Source organism: Coffea eugenioides, chromosome 7 (assembly GCF_003713205.1).
Source record: "Coffea eugenioides isolate CCC68of chromosome 7, Ceug_1.0, whole genome shotgun sequence".
Lineage (NCBI taxonomy): Eukaryota > Viridiplantae > Streptophyta > Magnoliopsida > Gentianales > Rubiaceae > Coffea > Coffea eugenioides.
The window spans coordinates 8,353,773-8,380,261 of NC_040041.1; the positions used below are offsets into that span (position 1 = coordinate 8,353,773).

At 44.6% G+C, this 26,489-nt stretch overlaps 2 protein-coding genes and 1 non-coding gene across 3 annotated transcripts; 2 read left to right on the plus strand and 1 right to left on the minus strand.

Annotated features, from left to right (window-relative positions):
- Positions 1–3,764: 3,764 nt before the first annotated feature.
- On the plus strand, positions 3,765–4,969 carry LOC113777734 (NADH-ubiquinone oxidoreductase chain 3). The gene has a single exon (XM_027322916.1). The coding sequence runs from the start codon at positions 4,588–4,590 to the stop codon at positions 4,942–4,944; it is 357 nt and encodes a 118-aa protein (XP_027178717.1). The 5' UTR covers positions 3,765–4,587; the 3' UTR covers positions 4,945–4,969.
- A 1-nt stretch (position 4,970) lies between these two features.
- LOC113777733 (ribosomal protein S12, mitochondrial) lies at positions 4,971–5,733 on the plus strand. Its single transcript, XM_027322915.1, has one exon. It carries the CDS (start codon positions 4,992–4,994, stop codon positions 5,367–5,369), a length of 378 nt encoding a protein of 125 aa, XP_027178716.1. The 5' UTR covers positions 4,971–4,991; the 3' UTR covers positions 5,370–5,733.
- A 12,444-nt stretch (positions 5,734–18,177) lies between these two features.
- On the minus strand, positions 18,178–18,249 carry TRNAN-GUU. Its single transcript has one exon. It is a non-coding gene; the product is annotated as a tRNA-Asn (tRNA).
- Positions 18,250–26,489: the final 8,240 nt, after the last annotated feature.

The following is a 26,489-nucleotide window of genomic DNA, read 5'->3' on the forward strand; positions in this document are numbered from 1 at the left end:
CTGGCTTGGTTGGTCTTCTCTCGTTCGGTACCATACTATCGCTGGGACAGACGTTGAAGGATACACAAGGACGGGCTTTGAAGCGAGAGGCTTGATTGATTATAAATGTTAAGCAATGAATATGATAAAACTCAATTTTTATCGAGCCCACTTCTTTCAATTCCCTACTTTTGCTTACTTGAGATGAGAGCTTGAATGAACTATAACTAGAACTGGGAAAGGATGAATCTAAGAAGATTTCATCGAACCTTACAAATGGAATAAGCTACTAGAACTTTGTCTGTCAAAGGAAAAGAAAATGGAATCATACCTTAGTTCAGGATCCCCCTATTCGTATGTAGGAGGAGCTACTGCCTTCCTTCCAATTGGTTCTAAGAGCAAAGGAAAGGATAAAGGTGAACTTTCATTGGTGCTTGCCCTGTATAAAAGAAGAAATTTCTTATATAAAGAAAAATAGAGTTTCTTAAGCGGGGTAGAGTAATTGGTCAACTCATCAGGCTTTCAGACCTCAACTCAACTAGTGCTTTGGTTCAGAATTCAGAATCTGAACATAGCCTTTCATTACTTAATTCATTTCGAGAAAGCCTTGATATTGGGACGATTCCAGACAAATAGAAAGTAGATCTGGTACTTTTCCGAGATCAGGAAATCGGTACTTTCAGAACTCAAGTAAGCAAGCGAGTTTACGAGGTTTTACGAGCTTACAGGTATGAAGTGACTGGTTCGATAGGAACAGGAAGACCTTATGACTAAGGAAAGAAGTGACTTACTTAATTGAGTATTGAGTTGCCTCACCACTGAACTAACTACCTCGAGAGCTAAGAATAAACTTAGCAATTTGAGAATCGAACGGCTCTTCCACTGACTCGTCCACTGCTGCTAACCAAGCTAATCCTACTGCCAAGCTACAGGTAATCCCACTGGATTTCATTGCCCTTGCCAGGATCAAAGTCAGAGTTGAGCGATGGCATACCTTGACTCACTCGCTTCCATTGCGCTAACTTCCTAAGCTAGATAGCCTGACTGCTTTTCCTTCTAGGCGGATAGTAGAAATTCCGAATCCAAGAGAAAGAAAAAGATGGATTCACTTCTTCTTACCTATAGAAAAAGGAAATAGATTCATCTGTTTTATTCGTACCGTAAATAAATTAGATAGTTCCTATAGTACAAGGTACAAGGGAGAAAGATTCAGATCTGCTAAAGTCTGAGTCCGACGAGTTGGCTTCGAGGTTGAGGCGGAAGGGCGGTCTGGTGAAGAATAAGAAAACTCACAAGCGGAAATAAAGGCCGATGAGTGGAAAAAGAGTGACTCCAGCTGCAGAGAAAATCATAACCTGTCACAACAAGGGAAAGCAAAACGGATTCTAATCTATTTATTCATATGTTGATTTATGTTCATTCGCTCTGATCGCAGCTATTCAAATGGCTGCCATCTTCCTACAGTACATGACCAGGTCGCTATTCGGACAAGTCGTACCATCATCCTTTTCCAACTCTGGGACCTTGAACTTGTGGGGAATCAGGAAGAAAACAGAGTGAGCATACATAAGCCCATAAAGATCGGTCCGGCTCTGAGCTGTTCAAGTCAATAAAGACTTGCCTTTCCTCCCAATAGTTTCGCTATAGCGACTACGTACCTCAAGTGACACCTCTAAGTACAATTTTGACTTGACTCTTTCTTTTGGCCAACTACTTAGTGGCCAGGGATCTCCACTATAAAATCTCCATGGATCCACCAAATAAGACCTGTGGAGTAGAGTTGTACTCACAACACTTTGCCGCTAGACAGTTTGGCTTGGTCCAAGGTTTCCCATGCCCAGTCATGTATACAAGCAATGCTAACTTCATCTCGAGGCAAACAGAAGGAAGATATCGAGATAGTTGAAAAGAGAAACAAAGAGATTGATCATAACAACCCGAAGCAGAGTTTTTCCTATGTAGAAGAGTCCTAGGGAAGAGGAGTAGCCCAGACATAATGATCGGAAAGCAAAAATGTCGCCTATCTTTTTTCCTTCTCTTTTGATTCTATCGGAGTATGATTACATACCTCGCCTCTCGTATTATGTCTCCTGACGACCGTGTCTTCTATCGGTCATTTCCTAAGAATCTGCTGTCTCCTCTCCTTTCTTATACTTATAGGTTGCCGTAAATGAGTTCTGCCGCGGCTTTTGTGGAATCACCCGCTGAACAAGATGCCGTGGTACTTGATTTCGCTTCTGGATGGGACTGATTGATGTTTCCTTATCCGCTCTTTCGGGATCGATTTATGTAGCTGATAAAAACAACTTATTTAGCTGAACCAGTATCAGATACCATTTTCTGTTGCTAAATCAGCAGAGGATAAAACTTCTGCCACTGAATGAAGAATCTTATGCCGAAGGATCTACTACTTCACGTAATTATTTCACTCACTGCGTGGTGGAACGAAATCTCTTTCCCGGTCGGGTGCTATCTACTAATCGGACGATTGACAAGTCTGATGTCGCTGAAGATAAAGATAGAAGTAGGCTTTCACCTAATCGGATGTTTTCCCCTGCTGGACCTATTGGTCCCAGATAAGCCCCAGAGCAAGATCGGACCGAGAACAGCTTTTGTCGTAGATAGCGAAAAGGCCTCTTAAAAAGAGTCTGGAGTAGTGAAAATCTACTTTAAAGTATTCGCTTTGAGTTCGTTCTTTTTCATGTCTTGGAAAGACAAGCTTGAATTGGCTCGTCAACCTACTCTAATATAAGACTGAATGGATTTTCCTAGATGGACTCAGAACTAAGGCATTGCTTGAATGTAAATAACCTATAGTGATAGTACCAAAAGCTTCATTTTACTACGTCATTTTTATCACCAAAAGAAGTCCGAAATCATTTTAACAATTTTGAAACTGATCCTCTTATCCGACCTCGGAAATAAGTAAATGCCTGCCATGACCAATCCATATACCCAAGATCGCTTTTGCTTCCAAGCTTGCTCGGATGGAAGTACGAAATCTTGACGAAAAGTGCTGAATCCACTCCGAATCGCAAACCTATCATACAGGAATTTCACATCTATCGAAGCAGCATCATCAGGCCCTGGTACTGCGGACTTACGTAGACCGGTAAAAGTACAAAAATCAGCCTTCTTGGAGGTGCTTGGGAATATCACAAGTCTTTCTCTTATTAGCAAATTAAGCAAACCGGCTACCTCTTCAACTGTTATGGTGATTTCGTAATCCCCAATTCTGAAAGCCGAACATTTAGGATCCCACAGATGCACTAAGGCTTCCACTAGGTAACCGTCAGATTCTACATTCTTGAAATCCCCTATAGGCCCCAGAAAATGTGCTACTTTCTTGATTTCAGCTGGCGAAAGAGCCCCGGCCATTTCTTGACTTGCTCTGGAACCTCTAGCAGTTCTTTGATGCGTCGGGGTCTATCCATCTGGAGAACAGCATCCTCCTGGTCAATTACCTTACCTACAGACCTCACCCTTCCTCTTTTCGCTCCTCTCCTTTCAGTCGAGCTGCTTCGCTCCTTTGCCCTTAGTATGCTTTGAATGAGAATTGAACTCTTCGAAGGTGAGCGAGGAAAGGATTGTGCATTATTCTCATCGGCGAACTGCAGCCTTCCAAACTACAGCAATCACGAAAGGCCCGTTGGATGGGATTTATACAGCAGTTCCATTTAATATAAATAAGGTGCTCAAAACGAGATAGCAGATATGTTATCCCGTCCTCCAGTTGCTACAGCTGGTCTTGTCTCGCCAATCTAGTATTGCCGTATAATAGAACTGTCTTGCTGGATGGAATCTCTTTGCTTTTAAGGATCTCTTTCCCCAAAAACTTTCTTTCACTACGCCCCTTAACTTTTGAACTACTTGAATTGAACAAGGAAGGCAGGGGGGGGGTTGCAAGCGAGGCTGCAGTCCTTCTATGTTGTTCAAATCTAATGAAGTTTCTCTGGACGAAAAAGATCCATTTTGAGACTCGACACCGTAACGCACATTTATGATTCCAGCCGAGAAGACTAGTCCCGGAAAGAAAAACAATGAGAGCACTACCAAAAACTCTATCTATTAATCAGTATAGCTCGAACCTTAACCCACAACCCCTTACACAAGATGCTTTAATAGAACTAGAAGTTTCTAATTCTATTTCAGATCTTGGGTATGAAACAAGTAATGCAGCAAGCCGAGCTCTTTCCAATAGTTCCTCTTCTGATGCATCCACTGGGGTCCAAAATGAGCTGCCTTCTTCTTCTCCACAAGATCTGAATGAAACATTCTATAATATCTCTAATTTCTTTCAAGGGAAATTAGACGAAATAGGAGTAGACTTGCCATCCAACTGGTCTCTCCAAGAATTTATCCAGATGGTGATTGGGGAAGAAGAGGTGCTAGACTCCTCTTATCTATCAGATGTCTACTCTAACCTTGTGGAGTGTGGATTTTATAGCAGCTATTGGGAAGAAGCTTTCGAATTAATCAAATTAATTCATGGGTGGTAGATTTTGAGAAATTCGTTCTTTTCTTATCTTATGAAGTTTGTTTGGTGATTTTTTTTTCCGGTATGCTGCTCCGCGAGCAAGGAGCGAGAGAACCAAGTGGGCTGTGGTGATGTCAGAATTTGCACCTATTTCTATCTATTTAGTGATGAGTCCGCTAGTTTCTTTGATCCCACTCGGTGTTCCTTTTCCATTTGCTTCCAATAGTTCGACCTATCCAGAAAAATTGTCGGCCTACGAATGTGGTTTCGATCCTTCCGGTGATGCCAGAAGTCGTTTTGATATACGATTTTATCTTGTTTCAATTTTATTTATTATTCCTGATCCGGAAGTAACCTTTTTCTTTCCTTGGGCAGTACCTCCCAACAAGATTGATCCGTTTGGATCTTGGTCCATGATGGCCTTTTTATTGATTTTGACGATTGGATCTCTCTATGAATGGAAAAGGGGTGCTTTGGATCGGGAGTAACCACTAGTGATAGGGCAAGAATCGGGGGAAGGACAAAGGAAAGAGCAATGCCTACATTAAATCAATTGATTCGTCATGGTAGAGAAGAAAAACAGCGCACGGACCGTACTCGAGCTTTGGATCAATGTCCCCAGAAGGAAGGAGTATGCCCACGTGTTTCAACGAGAACACCGAAAAAACCTAATTCAGCTCTACGTAAGATAGCCAAAGTACGGTTAAGCAATCGACATGATATATTTGCTCACATTCCAGGCGAAGGTCATAATTTGCAGGAACATTCTACGGTCTTAATAAGAGGGGGTAGAGTGAAAGATTCGCCAGGTGTGAAATCCCATTGTATTCGAGGAGTCAAGGATTTGCTGGGAATTCCGGATCGAAGAAGAGGCAGATCCAAATATGGTGCAGAAAAACCCAAATCGATATGAATGGAAGATGCCTCTTCAACTTCTTTTTCTTGGTCAGGAGAGGATCGATGTAATTGAGCTCGATTGAAAGGAGAGGGAACAACCACAACGTTAGGCCCCAAAACTCTCTTTTTGAAGCAGATAGTTCACAGTGCTTATTCTATAGATACTGATAAAGACAACTCATGTTTGTTGATGAACTTTTGTCAGCCGTAGAGCCTTTTTTAAACGCGGCGCAAGAAACGCTACCGCAAGTTCCAGAAAGTACATCCCTCAATGTGGAAGGATTCAACCACTTACCAGCAATGGAAGTGGAGAATCGGGTCATTGTACCGACCAATACGCATCTACGTGATATTGTCAGGACCGGGACAATGTCATTCTCTGGTGGAGGGGTAGGGGTTGGCGGTGAAGGTTCCTCTGGCTCTGGGGCAAATCAAGAAATAACGCAAGACCAGATCTGGAACGAACTGGAGCTTCCGCTGCTCGATGAGAACACCCGGCGAGCAGAGCTCGCTGATCGATTGGGGACGAATTGGCGGGGGATGTCTTATAACGAGCGAAAACTCGACTCCTTCGTCCGGAGTCAACTGGCAATCGAAAGGCACATAGAGGCCGCACTTGTGGCGGACGGGTATTCCCCGCAAGTTGTCCTTGAAAAAAGACATCAGATCCGGAGCTTTATTTTCTACCCGGATGGACGTGCCTTTAGTGAGGACACTTACGCGGGTTATCTGACCCAAATTGCCAATTTCGGTACACGGCAAAGCGTTCCATATCGCCGGATTCTAGGAGCCGTCCGGAACTTGAATCTCTTTTTAGATTAGAGATGAGACTTTACCACCGTGGAGCGGCTTTTTGCAAAAAGATGAGGGGGAAACTCAGTAAGATGTCGGGGAAGCGAAATCTACGAGATGACAAACGTAGATTGCTCACGGCTAAATATGAATTGAGACGAAAGCTTTATAGAGCCTTTTGTAAATTAATATTTACCTAGTGATATCCGGGACAAACATCGTTAGTTGTTGTCCAAGTTGCCAAGAATTTGCACGAGTAAGAAACCGATGTATTTCCACGGGTCGCCCTCGTTCCGTATATGAGTTCTTTCGAATTTCTCGTATCGTTTTTCGTGGATTAGCATCTCTCCTTCCTCTCCCGCTTGTAGTCGTGGAATTGAATTCCGGTCTCACGTCTTCAAACCTTTGATGGGCATAAAGAAATCGTCTTGGTAGCAACCACCAAACCAATAGAACAGGGGTTAGCTCCGCAGCTGGTCTACAAGGAAGGTAAGTAGGTCCATTACCGGCCGGCTCCAGACCGAAAAGACCTAACGGAGTAATCCCTTATCTCGGATCGGAGATGCTAACGGGGCGGGAATCGAAGTGGGGGACCTCTCTACCGCCTGTGTCTATCTCCTGTCAAGTATGCTCCCCAGACATAGACTAGGTACAGGGTAGTACTCTTGGAAAGATAGAGTATCGCCGCGTGAACATAACATTAAGTTACGAATCTAACTCCCGAGGGATTGACCACTATACTAAATATAGTAAGGCGGAGAATTTTTGTTCATTGGAGCGCCGGGGTGTTCCCATCATTGAAGTCAAAGTGTGGGACTGATCCTTTCCGAATGAGAAAGAAAAAAGTGTAAGGTTTTATTATATTAGGGAGTCTTCTTTCATAGCTTTGGATCAGCCTTTCTCTTATTATACAATATGAAAGGAAAAGGAAGAGGTTGAGTAAGGGCGATCCGAGGACAGACCAGAGAAAGCAGTATACGGACGAAGAAAGGCAAGCAAAGGCGTAGGTAGCCAAATGGTCTAGTCCCTGCCAGAGAACAACTGCAGCTGAGACGAGAGCTGACAAGTGGAGGACGATGCTATAAAGATCTCCTTACCTTATTCCTCACCGACAATGCTCTCTTGTGGTGTGGTGGCGTCAGCGAAGTGGAGAAATTGAACAAGGTACGTTCACCTTGGGATGAAAGAAAGATATTAAGATGCATTTCTACCCCCCATAAGCTAAAAAAAATTACGTTGCCCGAGCCTGCCCGCCTCTTTACTTTATGAAGGGGCCGGACCGGCTTTCGCACAAGGAAAGCCTTGCTTCTTTGCTCGTAATGAAAGTAACTCCCATGATTGATAGAAGAGACCAGAAAGGGATGAGAATATAGTCGTGGACTGGGGTCCGGATCTAAGAGTTCTCCTTCCTTGTGGCTAGCTTCCTTCAGCTGCAATAACTATCTCATCTCTACCTCTGTTTCCCATCCATTGAATTGGGAGTTTCTTCCTTGATAAAATCCATTCCCATATCTCCCGAACTCGAGGAGCGAGAAAAGGTCTTGGCAGGTGAAGGTGTGGGATCAGACGCACACAGTTTGAGGCTCGGAGGCCGAGGAGGCAAACCAGAAGCCGAGGCAGACCCTCTCATGTACGACGGAGTGGCTGGATTGGCAACCCCATTGATACGCACCGGCGAAGAACAGGGCAGGGCTTTTGCATTCTATCAGTTTCAAATCTAAATAGATATTGATCTGGGTCTATGACCATTACCCAAGATTACTATTCAATGCAAGAAAGAGGCGCAATAGCATCTTTGAATTCACATTCACCCTTTCCGCTAGTTGGGTTCAATACCGATGAAAAAAAAAGAATAGGCTGATCTAGAGGGGGAACAGCGGAGTTTTCGCCTGCCCCTCTCGGATTTGACCCTCTAGGTCTTCTCTACTTAGCTCCACTGAGCATTGTCTCTGCTTGAGACGACCACTCTAGGTCTGAGACAAGTTGGCCATCATCCCACCATGTCTCTTGAAATGGGCAAGCTCTCCATGCACTTAACTCAACTCTGTTCCCTTTGGGACTCACTCTGTTTGCCACCCTCGGCAACAAGGTCCTTCCAAGACCATAATGAAGAGCACTGACTTGAAGTTCTTACTCTGCTCTTCTGGCTCACACCCAGTCCAGCGTTGTCTGTCTCCCTCCTCAAGTGCCGTTTCTAGCCCACTCTTGGACAAACTCGGTTGGAAGTGCGCCCCTCAGGACGTGACCCTCGGATCAACTATATTCTTATAGCACCCATTGTTCAAATGCCCTCTGGTAACTCTAAATAACTAAACTCTAAACAAACTGCCCTCTTGGCGACTCAAGTGTCGGTAGCCATCGGAACTACCCCAGGATCCTCTCGGTCTACTCTGGACTATAACTGCGACACTCTTGCCAACATGCTCACTCTTGAGCGTTCCTCTGAACCCAATCTCGTCTCGCGTGGCTGTCACTGACCCTTACTGTACAAGGCCTCTCTAGGCTTGCCTCTGTCTAGTAATGTGCCTCCACTCTCGGGGGTCTTGGCTCATATCCTTATGTACCTCTGAACTCAAATACTCGATGCCTCACCAAGAGGTCTTAGCATTCTGCTCATCTTTGCCTCAAATTCACTGATGTGTCTGACCCCAGTCTTCACCCTGTACTGACCCTTGTGCCTGCAAGCAAGTCACCCTCATGGTTGGAATGCCCACAGAAGCCATGTACTAGTGCCTCGACTGAACAACCATCGAGTTGTAGTGCTACCCCGTTCACACTGATCAGAACTAGCATCTTGCCTCATTTGCCTCAATCTCGGTGCCTGGTGGTCTCCCCCACTCAAGCTTGGAACCCACTCTGAGAATCTCGGATAGTGCTTCCCGTAGTGCCTCAACCCACTGGTCTTCACCCTCGGTTAGCTTAGTACCCATCTCGATCTCGTGCCTTCTTCCCTTAAGGTCTTCCCTCAATGCGCCCCTGCGCGTCTCATCTAGTAGGAAGTAGTCTTGGCATTGATCCCACGACATGGCTATCGCCCCTCTAGGCTAGCGTGGTTCCCCCTCACCACTTGGCGTTTTCTTTGCCAACATGTCCTGTAGGTGCCTCCGCCCCCTATACAAGGTAACCAAAGACTAAGAATGATATACTGGAAGTTTCCTAGCATCCCGATGTTTTGCTGATAACTCAGTCTCTGAAATAAGCACGCCCCTGAATACCTCATGAAACCGTGCACCAAGCCATCAACTAATCCGAACTCGAAAGACTGCTCTGTAGCTGCTGAACGTAGCCAATAAGTAGGACAAGTCTCAACTAGCCCACAAGAAGATAGCCAACAACATAGATTTGGCACGGCCAAGCATCTTGCCATCCGAAACCAAGATTAAGCCCAAATTGTCTCTGAGTGCGGTCCGCTGCACTGTAGGGCTCATTCCCTCGTATATCTCATGTAGCTCGCATAGCCGAAGTAGTCACTCAACAAAGGCCTTGATGTAGTTAGCACTCAAGGAACCAATGTTAATCAACAACTCACACTTTGTACCACGAAACTGTAATCATTCCTTTCGAGCAATCTTACTTAAGTGAAAACTTTCCCACATCAAAAGCTGTCTCGCGCGGATACAAACTTTGTTGTGATACTAGTTCTCCCACAAGCCAAATCACCGTTAGGCTCTGATATCAGCTCCGCTCTAATATAAACTTTGCTCTGCCAAAGGTATAAAAGAACAACTTGTTCATATGTCTGTGACTTTCTCTTCTGGCTCGATTCTTTTTCTATAACCAGCGGATTCAAGAGTAAGATTTCCCTTCGCAAGATGCAATTGCATCGGCTAGCTCATCAGGATGAAAGAAGCAGCCGTAGCATGAAAGAAAAAAGAAGTAGGGAGCGGGTGCTGGATTCATTTTGATCAGTCCGGATGGGCACGAGCTCACCTATGCACTCCGTTTTGAGTTCAAAGCCTCAAACAACGAAGCGGAGTATGAAGCGCTCATTGCCGGACTGAAATTGGCCTTGAAAATGGGGGTAACCAAGTTACGGGCTTACAGTGACTCTCAGCTCGTAGTAAATCAAGTAATGGGGGGCTACGCAGCAAAAGACCTCATGATGAAAAGGTACCTCCAAAAAGTTCAAGATTTGATGGCTGAGTTTGAAGAATTTACCATAGACCGCATTCCCCGATCTCAGAATAAAAGGGCGGACGCCCTGAGCAAGCTAGCCTCCTCTGCCTACGCACACTTGACAAGGAAAGTTTTGGTGGAAGTTCTGGCAGGGCGGAGTATTATTGATGAACATCATGTTAACATAATTTCATAAGAAGAAAAGAACTGGATGAACCTCTTTATTGAGTATCTCAGTTCGGGTAAGTTGCCTGAGGCAAGGAAAATGAAAATCAAAGCTCCTATGTACGTGCTGAAAAATGGTGTTTTGTACAAGAAATCTTATCTCATGCCTTGGCTAAGGTGTGTTGGGCCGAGGCTGGCAGAATACGTGTTGAAAGAAATTCACTTCGGCTCCTGCGGAGACCATGTTGGAGCACGCATGTTAGCAAAGAAGGCTATTCGGCTTGGGTATTACAGGCCGACCATGTACAGAGATGCGTATGAGCTGGTGTTAAAATGTGAAAAGTGCCAAGTGCATGCACCCATCAAGCATGTGCCGCAAATGGAGCTGATTACTATTCAAAGTGCCGGGCCGGGTCTCAGGTTCAAAAGCAGAAGACTGGTCGTAGGGACAAAGCTTCTACTTAAACATCAAGTCGGTCTTGATATGAAGGGGATATATCTATGCTCAGGTGATCCATCAAATCGGCCAGTGTTTTCCCCTTTACTTCCTTTCGGGGTACGTATTGTATAGAAAAAAAGTACCAACGTCCACTTTCCTACTCACCCTTTGGTCTGGACAACATGTACTTAATTATTTCTGAACTAGAGACCAAGTAAACGTAAAGGCTGTGAAGGGAATGGATAGGCATAGGTCAGATTAGATGTCTTGGCTACATATGGGAAAGGAACTGGGTATGGGTGCTATTGCTGAGTCTGATATACTGGTGCTCTTTGGCTTGGTTGGATTGATTGAGGCTTACTGCTTGAAATGGGACGAGGCCTTCTTCTAGCCTGTCTATCGTGATTGACCTACTGCACCTCTCCTTCTCTCTTATTCCCATAAGTGGACTTCTTGGAGGCTTCTGTCGAGCTATCAGCAATTTGACTGCTCTTCACACCTTGCTCAATCTTCTCTTCTCTCCGATCATCACAAGGGCAGCAAAATGTGTGGAAAGATTGCCAACCATGCGATCGTAGAAAGGAGAAGGGAGAGTAGTGAGAAAGGTGGCCACCATCTCTTTTTCAGTCAAGGGAGGCAGGACTTGGGCAGCCATTTCTATCCATCCTTGGGCATCTTCTTTTAAAGTCTCCGTGCTCTTCTTCTCCATGCTTTGAAGCCCCATGCCATCAGGGGCCGTATCAAGATTGTACTTGTACTGCTTGAGGTGAGGAAAGCATCAGCAAGATGCTTCCATTTGCGGACATGAGAGCGGTCCTGCTCCATCTACCATTTGGACGCAACGCCCGTGAGGCTGTCTTTTATAATAGATACTTCAGCGGGTCCATCCTTGCAATCAGCATGGTCGTATAGTTCAACATGTAGTGGTGTAGGCCTTTCGAGGCCCATGTAAGAGCTAAACAGGTATTTTCTAGAACCTTATACCTTGCCTCATAATCAGTGAACTTCTTGTTGAGATAGTATATGGCTCTTTCTTTCCTACCCGTTTCATCGTGCTGACCAAGGGCACAACTCATGGATGCTTCCTTCACTGACAGATACATCAGGAGAGGTCGACCAGGCGTTGGCGGATGGGAGGATTGACAGTTATGCTCAAGTCTTTCATTAAGATGTACCGCTTGGGAACTCTTTACCTTTTGATATAAGAGAAGGCGCTTTCGGGCTAACTAAGGCCGAGTTGTCTCGCGGAATCTTCAATAAGGCGATAGAAGGCATTTTCCTAGAATCTTGTTAGAACAAAGCCTTCAGTGAAGGTTTGAAGACGCTCACCCGAAACTCGGTGAGCTAACCATAAGCGGGTTAAATTTAGGGTAATACCTAGTGGAGGACCGAACCCTTTCTTTATATAAAGTAAAGGATTGCTTTGTTGGATGACTTGTGGTTAGGAGTGAAAAGCTTATCGAACTCTCCTAATTAGGACTAGCGCAAGAGTTATAATAAGTGGGGATAGAGCACTGAATAGAGAAGGGCTCCTAACCGGGTACCACCTCTAATCAAACTCCGAATACCCCTTTCAGTGTCGCGAGGGAAACCTCCTTTATATTGCTTCTCCTTATAGTAGCCCAAATAGGCCTTACCTTAACCGATATTCCATGAAGCAAGCATCATTTACAAGCTGCACAATCTACTCGATCATTCCCGGTTACCCACGACAAGCGCTGTCAGGCCCACCTTCTTAGCTACCTTAGCCCAGTTCTTTATCCTTAAAGTGGAACCCCGGAAAGTTTATCCGGCAATGGAATCAGTAGCTACCAATAACTGTTCTTTCTCCCTCCTACTACCAGAAAGTGATTAAAGGCCTTCATAAGCTTCTCTTTTAAGAGAAGTCTTTGCCTTAGAGTCTCGATATGAGAAAGAAGAGGAAGAATCATAAATAAAAGGGGGATGATCCCCTCCGGCCTGCCCTGCCGGTTGATTCAGTTGAAAAAGCCTTTCATTTGCAAGATGAAGCACCAGACCTATATATAGCTGCTTTTAGGCCCCACGCAAAAGTAATTAATCTCCTGCCGCGGAAGAATAAGAAGAATCTCTTGCATTGGACGAAGTGGATACAGATGGGTGCACTGACATGGGAAAAGGTCTGTCAGCTTAAGTCAAGAAGGCTTTGTTCCTCCCTTCTTCCTTTCCTTGGGCTATAAATTGGTTGTGCTAAAAGAAATCCCCCTACTCGCCGAAGGAAGAGGCATCTCATGCCATGGTTCTTGTTCAAGAATAGGCAGTTATTTCATCTGCTGGTATAGAATAGGTTGTTAGTGGGATTTTCGAGTGCTATTATCGTATAATAAAAGAAAGCAAAGGAACGCACGGCTTTGCCGGTGAGCTTATAAAAATCTCCCCTTGAAGACGCGAACGGCTTAGCATCTTAATTTCATACTCTCTTTACGAACGGTGTTAGCTCCGAAATCAGATCCTCTTCCGACTTCGACTTCCGGGATTTATCCTTGTGAGCTTTCAACTGAAAGACAGGAAAGCCCTTAGAATAAGGTAAGCGACTTGCCTTACCTATACCAGTATCAAGAATCGGAATTCATCTCGGAAGGATGGAAATCTTATCCGTTTTGGTCTAATGTGGAAGTGTTACGATTTAGTCTAAGAAATGGGCTTGGACTATCGTCCTGAAGTGTTGCCTTCCTTTGAGCCCCTTTTAGGGGGTTATCTTCTTGACGGGTATACTGGCACAGACTTCTTAGTCTCTTTACAGGGTTTGGATGACCCTGTGAGGGAGGGGTCGTTGTCTAAAAAGCAACGTACTCTAGATCGGCCATCTACATAAGGTAAGGTAGCGTATAGCTTAGCTAATAGCTTCGCTACCTCACTCACGAGCTCTTTCTCAGCCCAAGGTGCTGGGTATTTATCCTAACGAGTGCATTCAGTTTCATGTCCCATTGAAAGGACAATCGGCGAGATTGAAGTTCCTTTCTTTTTTCTAGGCTAAACCTTCCCTAAGCCTAATCCCTAATCAAGCAAAGTTTTTGTCAGGAAAGTGTTCGGGGCGGATTCCATAGCAGCAGAGTCGTGAAAAGAGCTAAAAGCAGCCTTTCTAAATAAATAGTAAAACACGCATGGATGCTAGGAATGAAGCCTGCCAATGTCCCTTACAAGAATATCATTAGTAGAAGAGGATACCCACATCCACGGCCATTAGTTCGATTCCCGGTTATCTTTCTTCTAGCTTTTAGTTCTTCCTTTAAATAAAGATGTCCTACGTCCCCCTGTTAGTTTTGGTCCTGCCCCGTACTCATCAATCGCTTTGTCGGAACTCTTCCCTTACTTCATCTCGCTTCGATAGTATGGCATTCTTTAGTAACAAGCTGTAGTAACAAGAGTCACAAGGCTTGTTCAAAGAAAAACCACGTCCAGCGTGGAGAAAAAGATTAGAATATAGTGCAATCAAAGCATGTTTATCATGTCACAAACCTTCTTCTAAAGAAAGAGAGGGAAGGCCATGAAAGTCTTGCATCTCACATCACGTGGAAAGAAAGGATGCTGACAAAGCTTGCTGCAAAGGAGGCTGCTGTTGAAGCGCTCATCTTCTCGTACATTGAAGTAACCAATTCAGGTACTTCACGCAGCTGGTCAATGTTGGCTCGTTCTGCCTCCGGTCTATGGTCCATCGATCGAAGGGATATGAGTTCAGTTAGTAATCCGTTTACGTACGGTGGGTGGGTAAGCTGGAGGGGACCCCGGTGGTATGTCTTTGTTCCTGTTGTTGGCCTGTAAGGCATTCCTCCACAGAAGGTAAGACAGAGAGGCCAACTTGATTGCTATCTGCCATACAATGATTGCATTGTGGATCTCATTTGCATTCCCGTCTTCTGGACAAAGTTCAATGTGTGCGAGAGAAATAGGAAAAAGGGTACTTTCAATGTGCACAAAAAGCACAGAGAAAGGAGGCCCCCAGCCAGGACATCAAGGCATAGGAAGGAAGGTTACTTGGCTGGGGGAAGGGGAGTGGAGACGGCGGGTCCCCTTGATGGCGTTCGAGAAAAGAAAGAACAACGGATCTTGCGATATAGTAGCTGGGATAATAGGGAGAACAACCGATATTGGACTTGCAATCATTGAGTTCAGATTCAGACTGAATTGCAAGATGCGTCGAATTATATCATCCAGGACGAGTAGCTGGAACGTATGCTACGATTCCAACCCGGCTAAAGGCAAATAAAAAGCCCACTAGAATGCCAATTGAGGCATCTAACGTCTAGGTAATCTCAGCCATAAGGTTGATGGCTATCTAGATTCCTTCTCTAGCGAATGCGCATAATAAAGGATGAAGGTTCGGTACGTTCACAGAGGGAAGAAGGGAAAAATCAGTAATTCAGCATAGAGACGGACCGGGGGGTGATTCATTGTTCAACTGCTAAGAAGAATAGCTTTTCTTTTCTCTAGATCGAATGCGACACCTGAAAGACTCGCAGAAAAGTGCTTCAGCAACAAACTCTCATCGTGAGCAGTGTCTCCGCTGGCAATTTCGAAATAGTCTAAGCCCTCCGTGCCTGCTGCGGATTCCCTCGAAGCAAGGCTCATACTCGAGAAATAGATCGGGGATTGGAAGAAAGAGAAAGCATTAAGATTGGCACTAAGACTGAGGTTAGAAGAAAACCTAAAAGAAAGAGTTTAAAGATGAACTTACAGCCAAATAAGCTACCATTAATTCGAAGGTAGGAGCTTCATGCGAAGGCCCTTCGGAAGCAATCATTTCTTTTTTTTCTCCTATAGTGGAAAAAGTAAGACTTTTTATGTCACTAAGAAGAAAAAAGAAGGAATGGAAGTGTTGTGACATTTGGTGGCGAGCCTTGATGCACACCGTCGATTGGACCTGGACCCATTGGCCTTTTAGGGATTCCCTCCCTGCCTTCTTCGTCTCACTGAGCTACCAATCATTCCCAATCTTCCAGCCCGAAATAAAATAGAATCGATAGCCTGGCAGCTAATAAAAGAGTTGAAGGTTCGTAAAAGCCACTCCTTGAGATTGGATTAGAGAAGCGTAGTACGTATAATCGAAACTCATTGCAAGTTGTGATAGCGGCCAAAGGAAGTGATTCATTTATTTACCCACTTTCTTTCTCTAAACTACTTCATATCGTGAAAGCATTCCATACCATACGTAGGTTCATTCCAGATGAATAAAAGAATTCAAAGCTGAAACCAAGCCATTACTAAGATCCGTTCCTAGCTGCATGTCTTCTTTACATGTCTTAGGGAAAGGGCTGTCCTTATAATCAAGCCGAAAAAAGCCGGTTGACCGATAGGGCCAGGAGCTGAAAGCCGCTTGAACGAGTTGACGAGGTTCAGTAGGTCCCACGATGAATGAAGAGGAGCGGAAAGGCTCGAGCCAAGATCATAGGAGTGAACCTTCTGAATGGCCAGCTCGGTTTAAGGCAGGGAGTTACTCTCCCTTTAAGGCCGGTTTCGCTTTAAGTGAGGAGACAAGAGCTCTCGAACTTAGAGAAGTTCTATAGGCGAAAAATCAGTCTATTGGAGAGAGTCCAGAGAGAGGACTCTTTAAATCGGTGAGCCCGCAGATGTAGAAAGGCAACCTGCTAATCGAACTGCGTAACCAAAGCGACCCCTTGTTGGTATAAGATAGGTGTTGGCCTGATGAACCTATGTCAGTTCGAATCTGACGGGTCGTTCGTATCCTCGAGGCGAGGCAAGCCTAGCAACATTAAAGGTAGATATCGAGTTACCAGGTATTTTTTAGATGGCTCGGGAAACCAGCCACCAAGCACAGCCAGAGATGCCCATGAGTAGGGCTCGACTGCAGGGCTGCCCCAGTCATACATATCCAGATGCTCCAGGTCAACTAGGGCACGGAGGAAAGTAAGAGATACTAGGCTCTTCTGATTGCTGAAGATCGTGGTACTTAGCAGATATAGAAGAAAGCTCCTGGCCATCTGATGCTCCTCTACTACGCCCTGCTGGATCCGGCCACTCCAGGCATTGCCAATCCATGAATACTGAACCTTACACCCAGAAATGTTCCCTGGACGGGCATCTAATACCTCCTCAATCCATCCTGACTCATCAGCCTCATGACCTGAAGACTACAGGTTCGAATTTCCCTTCTAAGAAGGCTTTTTGATGTTAAGATACTGTTGGCTTAAGACTGGCTGGAGGGGAATTTGTACACTCGTAAGGAACTGGATGAAAAATGGAACTCCTCAAACAAGAGGACAGCAGAGGAATGCGACTATAGAAATATAGAAAAGCCTTACCTGGAACACTGGTTTAAAAAGTATACTTTTCATATAAACTTCTTACTCGGGGACTGGCACAGACTAAAGCCTTCGACTTCTCTTGCGCATGCATAAAACTTTACATTGAAATATGCCTTGCGGAAACTTGAGGGACTTATGAGACTCCAATTGCCTCCGACTGGATCGTATTCCCCAGCCTCCTGGCACTCCAACTTCAAACGACATGTAAGGGCACTTTGCTTAAATGCCTTAATCTTAGTATTAGTAGTCTTTTACTCCAAGGGAAAGAGAAAGAAAAGGTTAGACAATGGCAATAGCCTACAAAGGATGGGAACTCCAATGCTACCCTCTTCTACAGCGAGCACTGGATCCCCTCGCCTCTGGTTAGTTAATTCTTATATAAGTATAAGCGGGTTTAAGCTTAGAAGAAAAGAAAGCACCAGGCTTAGAACGACCCGCCTTGGATCTAGCAGTCAAAGGTTCGAATCCCTCCTCGCCCACAACCGGCCCAAGGGGGAAGTACCCTTCCCTCTGGGGGTAGAATGGTGGGGATAGCGGACCAAAAGCTATGGAACTTGGGTGTCGGTCTTTTGTCGAAATGGAATGGCTTTTCTTTTGATTTTGTGAACGGTGGAATCATTACACATAGCATGCCCCGGCCCCATCAACCTATTTTTTTGTTTTACGCTCCGTAAATCTTCCTCAGCCAGGCTTGGCTTGGGCAGAATAGCAGAGCAAGTACAAGTATTAGTAGCAGAACAAAAAAGCCTTCTTATATCTCGCGGCAATTGTGACCTCTCGGGAGAATCGATGACTGCATCAAAGATGCAGTGCTAGTACTAGTACATCTGAGAATTCTTAATTGTCTAGTTGTAAATAGCCCCAGGGCTATGGAACAAAGGATTATCCCGGACCTACACCGAGGTATTAATGGTGATTTTCAAATCTCGCAGAATGTGATACGATGAGATAGAATGCAAAGACAAGGAACGGGTTACCTACTCTTAACGGACAAAGCGAGCCCCTTTATTCTGAATTAGAATAAATTCAATCTCCCCAAGTAGGATTCGAACCTACGACCAATCGGTTAACAGCCGACCGCTCTACCACTGAGCTACTGAGGAACAATGGGAGATTAGATCTCATAGAGTTCAATTCCTGTTCTCAACCCATGACCAATATGAGCTAGAAGCTTCCTTCGTAACCCCCGGAACTTCTTCGTAGTGGCTCCCTTCCATGCCTCATTTCAGAGGGAAACTCAAAGTGGCTCTATTTCATTATATTCCATCCATACCCCAATTCCATTCATTTAATATCCCTTTGGTATCATTGACATAACAGATGTCGTTTCTAGTCTATATTTCTTTTCTATATATGGAAAGTTCAAAAATCATCATATAATAATCCAGAAATTGCAATAGAAAAGAAATAAGGGAGGTTTGTGATGATTTTTCAATTTTCTACTAGGTAATCTAGTATCCTTATGCATGAAGATAATCAATTCGGTCGTTGTGGTCGGACTCTATTATGGATTTCTGACCACATTCTCCATAGGGCCCTCTTATCTCTTCCTTCTCCGAGCTCGGGTTATGGAAGAAGGAACCGAGAAGAAGGTATCAGCAACAACTGGTTTTATTACGGGACAGCTCATGATGTTCATATCGATCTATTATGCGCCTCTGCATCTAGCATTGGGTAGACCTCATACAATAACTGTCCTAGCTCTACCATATCTTTTGTTTCATTTCTTCTGGAACAATCACAAACACTTTTTTGATTATGGATCTACTACCCGAAATTTAATGCGCAATCTCAGCATTCAATGTGTATTCCTGAATAATCTCATTTTTCAATTATTCAACTATTTCATTTTACCAAGTTCAATGTTAGCCAGATTAGTCAACATTTATTACTTGTCCTGTTTCCAAAATGAAGGATTTGCCTGAAAGAAATTGCCTTAGAGACGAAATCAAAGAGAAACTCAAATGCCAGACTGGTAAAGACCTTGGAAAGGAGTTAGAGTTCCAGGTTTAATATTGACCTCCGGATCCTTAATCGGTATAGCTGGTACTACTCCGATTCAATTCCTTCGAAACCTTCACACTGACTTTACTTGGCCGCTTAGCGTGGCGGATTGGCATGGCAACGAGAAAACTATTCCTTTAGTGGGTTATATAGTTAGGAACTACTACACCGGGGGTGTGGCTGGCAGTAGGGAAGTTACAGGAATAAAGAAGAAAAGCACACCCGACTAAGACCATAGGAAGACCAATCTCACCTCCTACTAAGGGAAGGCAACACAAGAACTATCCCGGGCGTTAAGAAGATTAGATTGACTTATGCCCTGCTTTAGGCGCCTCTTCATGCAACGCAGGGCGGCATAGAGAAAGAGACCCTAGTAGCTACCTAGCGGGACTGCCATAACTAATATCCGCCATCTGCATACCGCATACCCATTACACTTAACACCAAGAAAGACTCGCTACTTGCTCGATAACAACAAAGAAAGATACGTAATGACGAGGAGGACCTCAAACAGAGGGCGCAGAGAGAACTACCTAACATCAAGAAAGAACCGCACAAAAGCTGAAAAAGGGCAAAAGATCCGGGCCAACTAATTCCACCTAGACGCCGAATAGATAAAAAAGTTATGAAGGAGGGACGTTAAGGGATAAAAGCCAGGGACTAAGGTTCACCTATCCCTGATGGATTGATTCAAAACTAACTTGTCTTAAACAATCCTTCCACCACTCCTGTCCTGGGGCAAGCTTTCAAGCAAGCAGTTATAACGTAATAGACTTGGAGTGAAAGCAGTTGTCCCATAGGGTCTATATCATAATACTTGTAATAGCGAGTGTACCGTGTACCAGCCTTCGTGCCAATAGATAGTGAGATTCCAAAGAGTTCCATTTTATGAGTATTTTCTGTAATGAATATATCGCTTCTTTCCTCCAGTCCTAAGACAAGCCTACCAGGGAATCTTATTGTTAGCCCTTAAAATCTAGAGCCCTCTTGTTTTGAATACCTGTCTGCCTGTGAGAGTAACCTTTAAAGAGTTTCCCGAGTTTGATACGATTGAATAGTTTTTTCCGGCAGGCCAGTTACAATTGGATCAGTTAAAAAAGTCTTTTTCGTTCTCTTTATGCAAGCAATCTAGCTAGGGATATCGCTTTGTATAGCCGGTTAATATAGACTAAATATAAAATTGAAAGCTTTATATTATATATATATATAATTTTCTTTTCATTATGCACATAAGGGAGGAGCCGTATGAGGCGAGAGTGCCATCAAATGGAAAGGGAATCCTCCTTCCCGCTTCCACAAGAGGGTCCGGCTTATGGGCGATACACATTTAAGAGCATGGGAATATCCCTCTATAGATGGGTTCCTAGGTGGGTATACTTTATTATTCTTAAACTTGTTGTTTAGCCCAACCCCTTCTGCTTCCTTGAGTTTGAGTTACTTGAAAGTGTAAATACTACGATACTACCGATACTAGTTCACTCAGGGCTAAATCTCTTTCTTAACGGGGCTAGAGCTCCTAAGGAATTCCTGGAGTTCGTGTTTCTTTATGAACTAGAGGTGTAACCTAAGAAAGAAGAGAGTCTTTTACCTCCGTCGCACACGGCTAAGGAGTTCTTCCTCTCATTCTCTTTAACGACCGGTTCGCCTCCTAAATCAGCTTCTTAAGGAACTCTCTCTTCTCCCATTATATTTCCTATAGGAATGGCCTTTAGCTTAGAAGGAGAGGGTACCCGCTTTCTCGTCTACTTTTCTTCATTCGTAGGTTTAGCAGTTACAAGCCAGAAGCCCAGCAACTTCAGTACTAGATTTTGATTTCTACGTCCAGTCTACTCTTGGAACATTGTAGCCGACTCCTTCTCCTTTACTTGATCTAGCTACCCTTTATTGGCCAACTATTCAACACTAAGGAAGTTTTGAAGGGATCCATTGGTCCAGCATGGGACCGGATAATACGTATTTGAATCATTCTGGCTTTGGTCGATTAGATCTCTGTATACTGTTGAAAAGCCGGACCCGGCTGACTGACTTTCCTCTGCTCTTACTCCCGCACTCGGGAAAAGAAGAGCTACTGACACTGACTACTCTCTGCTATCTTTTACATTACGCCATTAAGGAAGAAAACTCTTAGCTACTTTTTTCTTCCCTGGTTGGGATCCATTTACCGATCGGAGAAAAAATATGACTTCGCGGCAAAAGAAAAGAAGAATCTATTTCTGCCAAGTCAGCTTCAAAGCAAGAAGGAAATTTCGCAGAATACAAAGAGGAACCCCAAAAAGGGGCAGTTGAATCTGTCTCCATTCATATACATATACTTTCTTTTTATTGTTGGCCTGGCTTCGCCGAGGAGGCTCCCTTTCAAAGAATTGATTCCACTTCTAGATCTCGAATGTGGGGAAAGTGAAAGAGGCGGTTGACTACTCTTTACATTGCAGAAGGGAAGAAAAGAGATTAGTTGAAAGCCTATTCGCTAACATCCTCATCTGGAAGAGTTCGTTCTGTGGCAAAGATCCTCCTCTGTGAAAAAGGCTTGTGCTCCTATAACCCCACCCGAGGCACTCGATCGAATAGCAAAACCATTCGAAGGTCTTTCTTTTTCACATACGCAAATACTTATACGGGCCGAGTTGGTTAGTAAGGAAATGAAAGATTTGACCCGCCTGCCCACCGATTCTTTAGAAAAGAAATCCATTTTTCCAAGCGTGATTCTTAAGAAGAATTCATTCATATGTGCACCGCTTCTCTTCATACCTAGACCTACCCACCCACTATTCTACCTTGACCGCCCTCCTCTCCGTTTTCGCCGGTGAAGATTCACCTAAGGAACATGTTATGGAGGCAGGACCTTGGACAACTTGGGATCACTAAGATACCCATTTTGGGGAGGTACCGGGGTTTGCAACCGAAGTCCTGGGGTAAGGATTCTATAGCCAGCATCTCATTTGTCATTGGCACCCCTTTTCCGGGGAAGATGACTGCAGAGAAAGCCTTTCCTTTGCCCGTGTGTGCATTGAAGTAGGCCTTGATGATAATTTACCTGATGTGATGGATTTTTTTTTAGGGAGGATAAACTCATTATCTCTCAAGTTGTTGAGTAGGAATGGGAACCTAGCAGATGCACTCATTGCTGATGCTAATGATTTATAACATTGAAATAAATATACTATAGAAAACGACACCAATAAAGTCAAATGCAAGAGAGGTTGGTAACTAGGTTATCGGGTCCTGACAAAGGATGGAAACCGGCTTTCCTTAATCCCGGGGCGCGGGAGGAAAAGAGCCAGATCTATGGCCCAAGTAGCTCCCTGGACAATAAATGGTTATGAACTGACAAAGTCAATGCACATCCTTCCCCGGCACACAAACTTAAAGAGTGATTGCCGACTTTAGGTCTTGATACCTCGACTTCATGAAAAATTTTTCTCTTTTTATAGTTATTCACACTCACAACTCTTATTGAAGACTCCTAGCTATAAGGTGTGAGAAAGTGACTAGGCCGAAAAGGTGGAGCGAGGGAGTACCTACGAATGAAGAACTGGTAACTAACTTCTTTACTAAGGGCTTGTTCACTCCTTATAACGAAGGAAAGAGAAAGAAAGGTTATCCGCGAAATCAACGTGTGTCGTTTACTTTAGTTTGCTTTAAGGAATGCTTAAACCCATACTTAAACGGCTATTTCTCTCTTCCTCATTAAAGTGAGGAAATTTCTTGCTACTGAGTTTGCTATTAAGGAAGAACCAAGCCAACTAGTAGCACCTCCCCTATCGCTGACCTCTTTGCGACTTGCTTGATTGCGCTACGAACCAAAGCAACCTTGTGCTCTCCGTTTTGGAATAAAAGTTCAATCCGATTAGAGCAGACGTGGTAGAATAGGGCTTTTGGTTTGGGGCTACGCACCTTGGTTCTAGCAGCACCATCTCCATACCTTCCTTCCGTATCCGAGGTGGGCTCTTTCATCGGCCTCTCTTGGAGTTGCCCGAGTGAAATGGAACGCTCTTCATTCGCAGGCAGTTACGGGGACTTTGCTTTTAGCTTTTAGCCTTCCTAGCTAGCCGACAAAGGTCGAACTTTCTTACTTCTTTATTGAAAGCGAAAGAGAAAACTTACTTACTGAACTTTTTTATTTAAAGGGTATAACTAACTGGCTGGCACCTTACGAAGTAGTATACTTATTTTGTTTAGTAGTAGGAGGCTTCACATACTCTTACTACTCGAGAGATAGGGTAGCACCCCCCATCCCGAAGTGACGAAGATTAAAAGTTCTTTTGACTTCTTAGTGGGACCTCGCTCAATCAGAAGCTATTGATGCTAGAATGGAGAAATCCCCCGGGCCTGGAGTACACTCTTAAGATGACTTTTTTCAGGGGACTTTCCGGAAGATTTTCTCGTAGCTAATCTCTCATTTCACCTTCTAGCGCGAAATTATGTTAAGGAAAGCGCTGTGGCGCCCTTCATCTTTTCGCTCCTCTACTTTCAGTCGAGCCTTTAATTCCTCTGTTCTCTTCCCAATCGGAAAGAGAAGAGTCACTCATTAGCGCTAAAGGGATCAAGAGAAGATTCATAGAAGTCTCAGATGAATGGATCGATGCTATTCCCATTCTTGATAGGCTGGAAGCCGGGCTTTCAGATGAGTATGGGTCGGGATACCCTATCTTAGAAGATCGATGATCAGCCTCTTTTAGATCAGAGATAAGACATCGTTAGGATGGAAGATATCCCACGCGGTAGAGAGAAGCAAGTGAATTTCTCTATTGGGCTAGTTGGGAAACCGATCGACTACATTTTCAATTGGGGACGTCGTACCTCATTCTATCGATGAGAACCAGCCTCACACTCAAGACTACAAGACTGTACCTCGCTTTTTTGAAAGATCTATAGATCCCTTCGACTTCTTCTATGTGATTTCCTTCTCATCCAAATGATATAGGGTAAGGTACCCACATTTGAAAGCAAGAAAGGAATCATACGCAGGAAAGAAGCGGAAGAATAAAGAAAGTCGCTCGGGTGAGCGGGCACGACGGATTAAGAAGTTGCGAGTACGCGACAGGAACATACCGGAAGGGGACGGACGATGCGAGTCGAAAAGCAAAATGAGTTGCTGTGACTTCTGTTGTTGTGGCGAGTAGGCATATAGTCAAGTCAGTATGGTGTGGCTGCTGTTGCACGTTCGCCAAATCAGTAGCGAACGAAGTAGCTCAACGGGCTCTATCCTATATAAGATAAGTAGGTCACCCGAACGTCGGAGGGGAAGAGTAAGTGAGACAAGCGTTGCTTACTGCACTACGGACGAGACAGTCAATAGCGATATCCAATAGGCACGCTTCGGAGCAGTTCAAGAACGAGAGTGGAGGGAACCGCAGTCTAGCTAGCTAGGTAACGGGCACCGAACCCCCAATAGAGGGGCAGTGGTTCACCCTGGGAAGAGAAGATGCTGCCTTGTCCCTGTAGCCGGTTAACGAGAACGAGGAGATAGATCGAATCCAATGCCCCATGTAGGGAGTTTAGTGGGAATTGACGGGCTTTTCCAAAGCTCATGGAGCGGGTGCGGGTTGGTCAACCTGGGTGGCAGATTCAATGAATAGAATGGCTTAGCTGGTTGATCTATCAATCACATAATCGGAAGGCAGCGGCCAATCAAGATTGGTATGGAACTGGCAGAAGCCCCAACCAGATGAGTCAAAAAAGAGGGGTTCGGAAATCCTAGGTTGCCGGTGCCCATTCAAAGAAGGACGACATAGCTAACGAGTCAACAAAAGAAGAGGCCCTCACTTAGACCTTACTTGACCTCGCCAAAGTAAGAAAAGGGGATTCCGCTTCTCCCTCTCCGGAAAATCAGTAACAAGATTGGTCTTTCTCCGCCAATTGGGTAATGAAGAAGAGTGCTTCTTGCCCCTTGGTTGACTATGCGCTTTAGGCCTGCCCGCCGCCCTACCTATATATACAAAGGGGCTCCTTTCGCTTTAGAAGAAGGCGTAGGCGTTGCCCCATAGACTAACTAGTCCGCTTCTATCTCTGCCAGTCCATCGGTTCAATCAATTGTTCGGTGGGCCCTACTGCCCGGGGCGAAGGAAACCATAGTAGTCCCAATCTTGCTTCCTTCTCCTCCATTTGTCGCATAGGGAGGGGACATAGAGAATGAAAGAAGGGAGCAGAAGAAACCATTATCGCCATCAGCACCCTTTTCCTTATTTATATGATGCCCCAAGGGGTGGAAATTCGCTTTGTTAATTGGACTTTTCTTTCCCAGTCCTCCCCAGCAGATAGCAACGAAAAGCTTCCCCCTTGTTATCTCTTTTCTGAGTGCTTCCTACGTACTTAGCTAAGGAAAAGAATGCTTCGATCGTCTTTCCAGTTGTTGAATATGGGATTTTTTGCAAATGCTTTAGCCAATTATGCTACGGATGACTTCTGTGAAGACGGGTGATAGAAGAGCGATTCCAGTCGCTTTTTTCTAGAGCCAATGATGCATCTGACTCGCCCAAGCACACATCCCTTGATAGATCTGATCAGCAAATGAAGGCATTCCCGGCCGAAGTCCTGAGGTCGAGCACTCTCTGATTGAGTTCTTTCTTGCTCCCCGAGCGCCATTCTCATTGATCAGTTTGATCGTGATATCGAGAGTTTGGTTGTAACCTTTGTCCCACTAATGCCTACTCTTGAAACCGGCTTCAAGCTTAAGGGCTCTCGGAATCCGAGTTGCATCCTAAAATAAGGAAGATCGTTCATCAGCGCTTTCAGTAACTAAACGAAGAGTCAGCCAGTGAGCCAGGTGAGACTCAAGCTTTTGTCCAGAGAGCCCCGGAAGAAAGGCGCGGGCTTTACCTCTTTTTTTTTCTCGAACTCAGACGGGGCACTGTATATCGAACAAAGACTGCTGTCACCGACCTTCTTGGATAAGGCCCTTCTTTTTGTTTTTTGTCTATTCCATTCCAATACGTAATGCGAGGGCTGTTTCCTACCCGACTGGCCACATTAGTGAGTTGTTCCGATGAAAACTACCTAAACTATGACTCAACAAAGAATAAAGAAAGAGGCCCCTTGAGCTTCAAAAAGAAGGGCTTGCCCATTCGCTACTGAGCCATACATAACTGTCTATAGCTGCCTTTCCTGACTTGACCGAAACAGCTGGCGACTCGGCATCCCTTAGTTCAATTCTCGTGTAGGATATAGAGAGGAGACTCATTCCCTTGTTTCCAGGCTAGTTATCAAACTGAGTGGAAGCCAGAGGCTCCCTATATTTGACTCCTACATTCTCATATTCCATGTCTTATGGGACAAACAAAAGGAGAATGAATCATTTCACTAGGAAGATCTTGAGACTAAACTGAGAATAAAGAGAAAC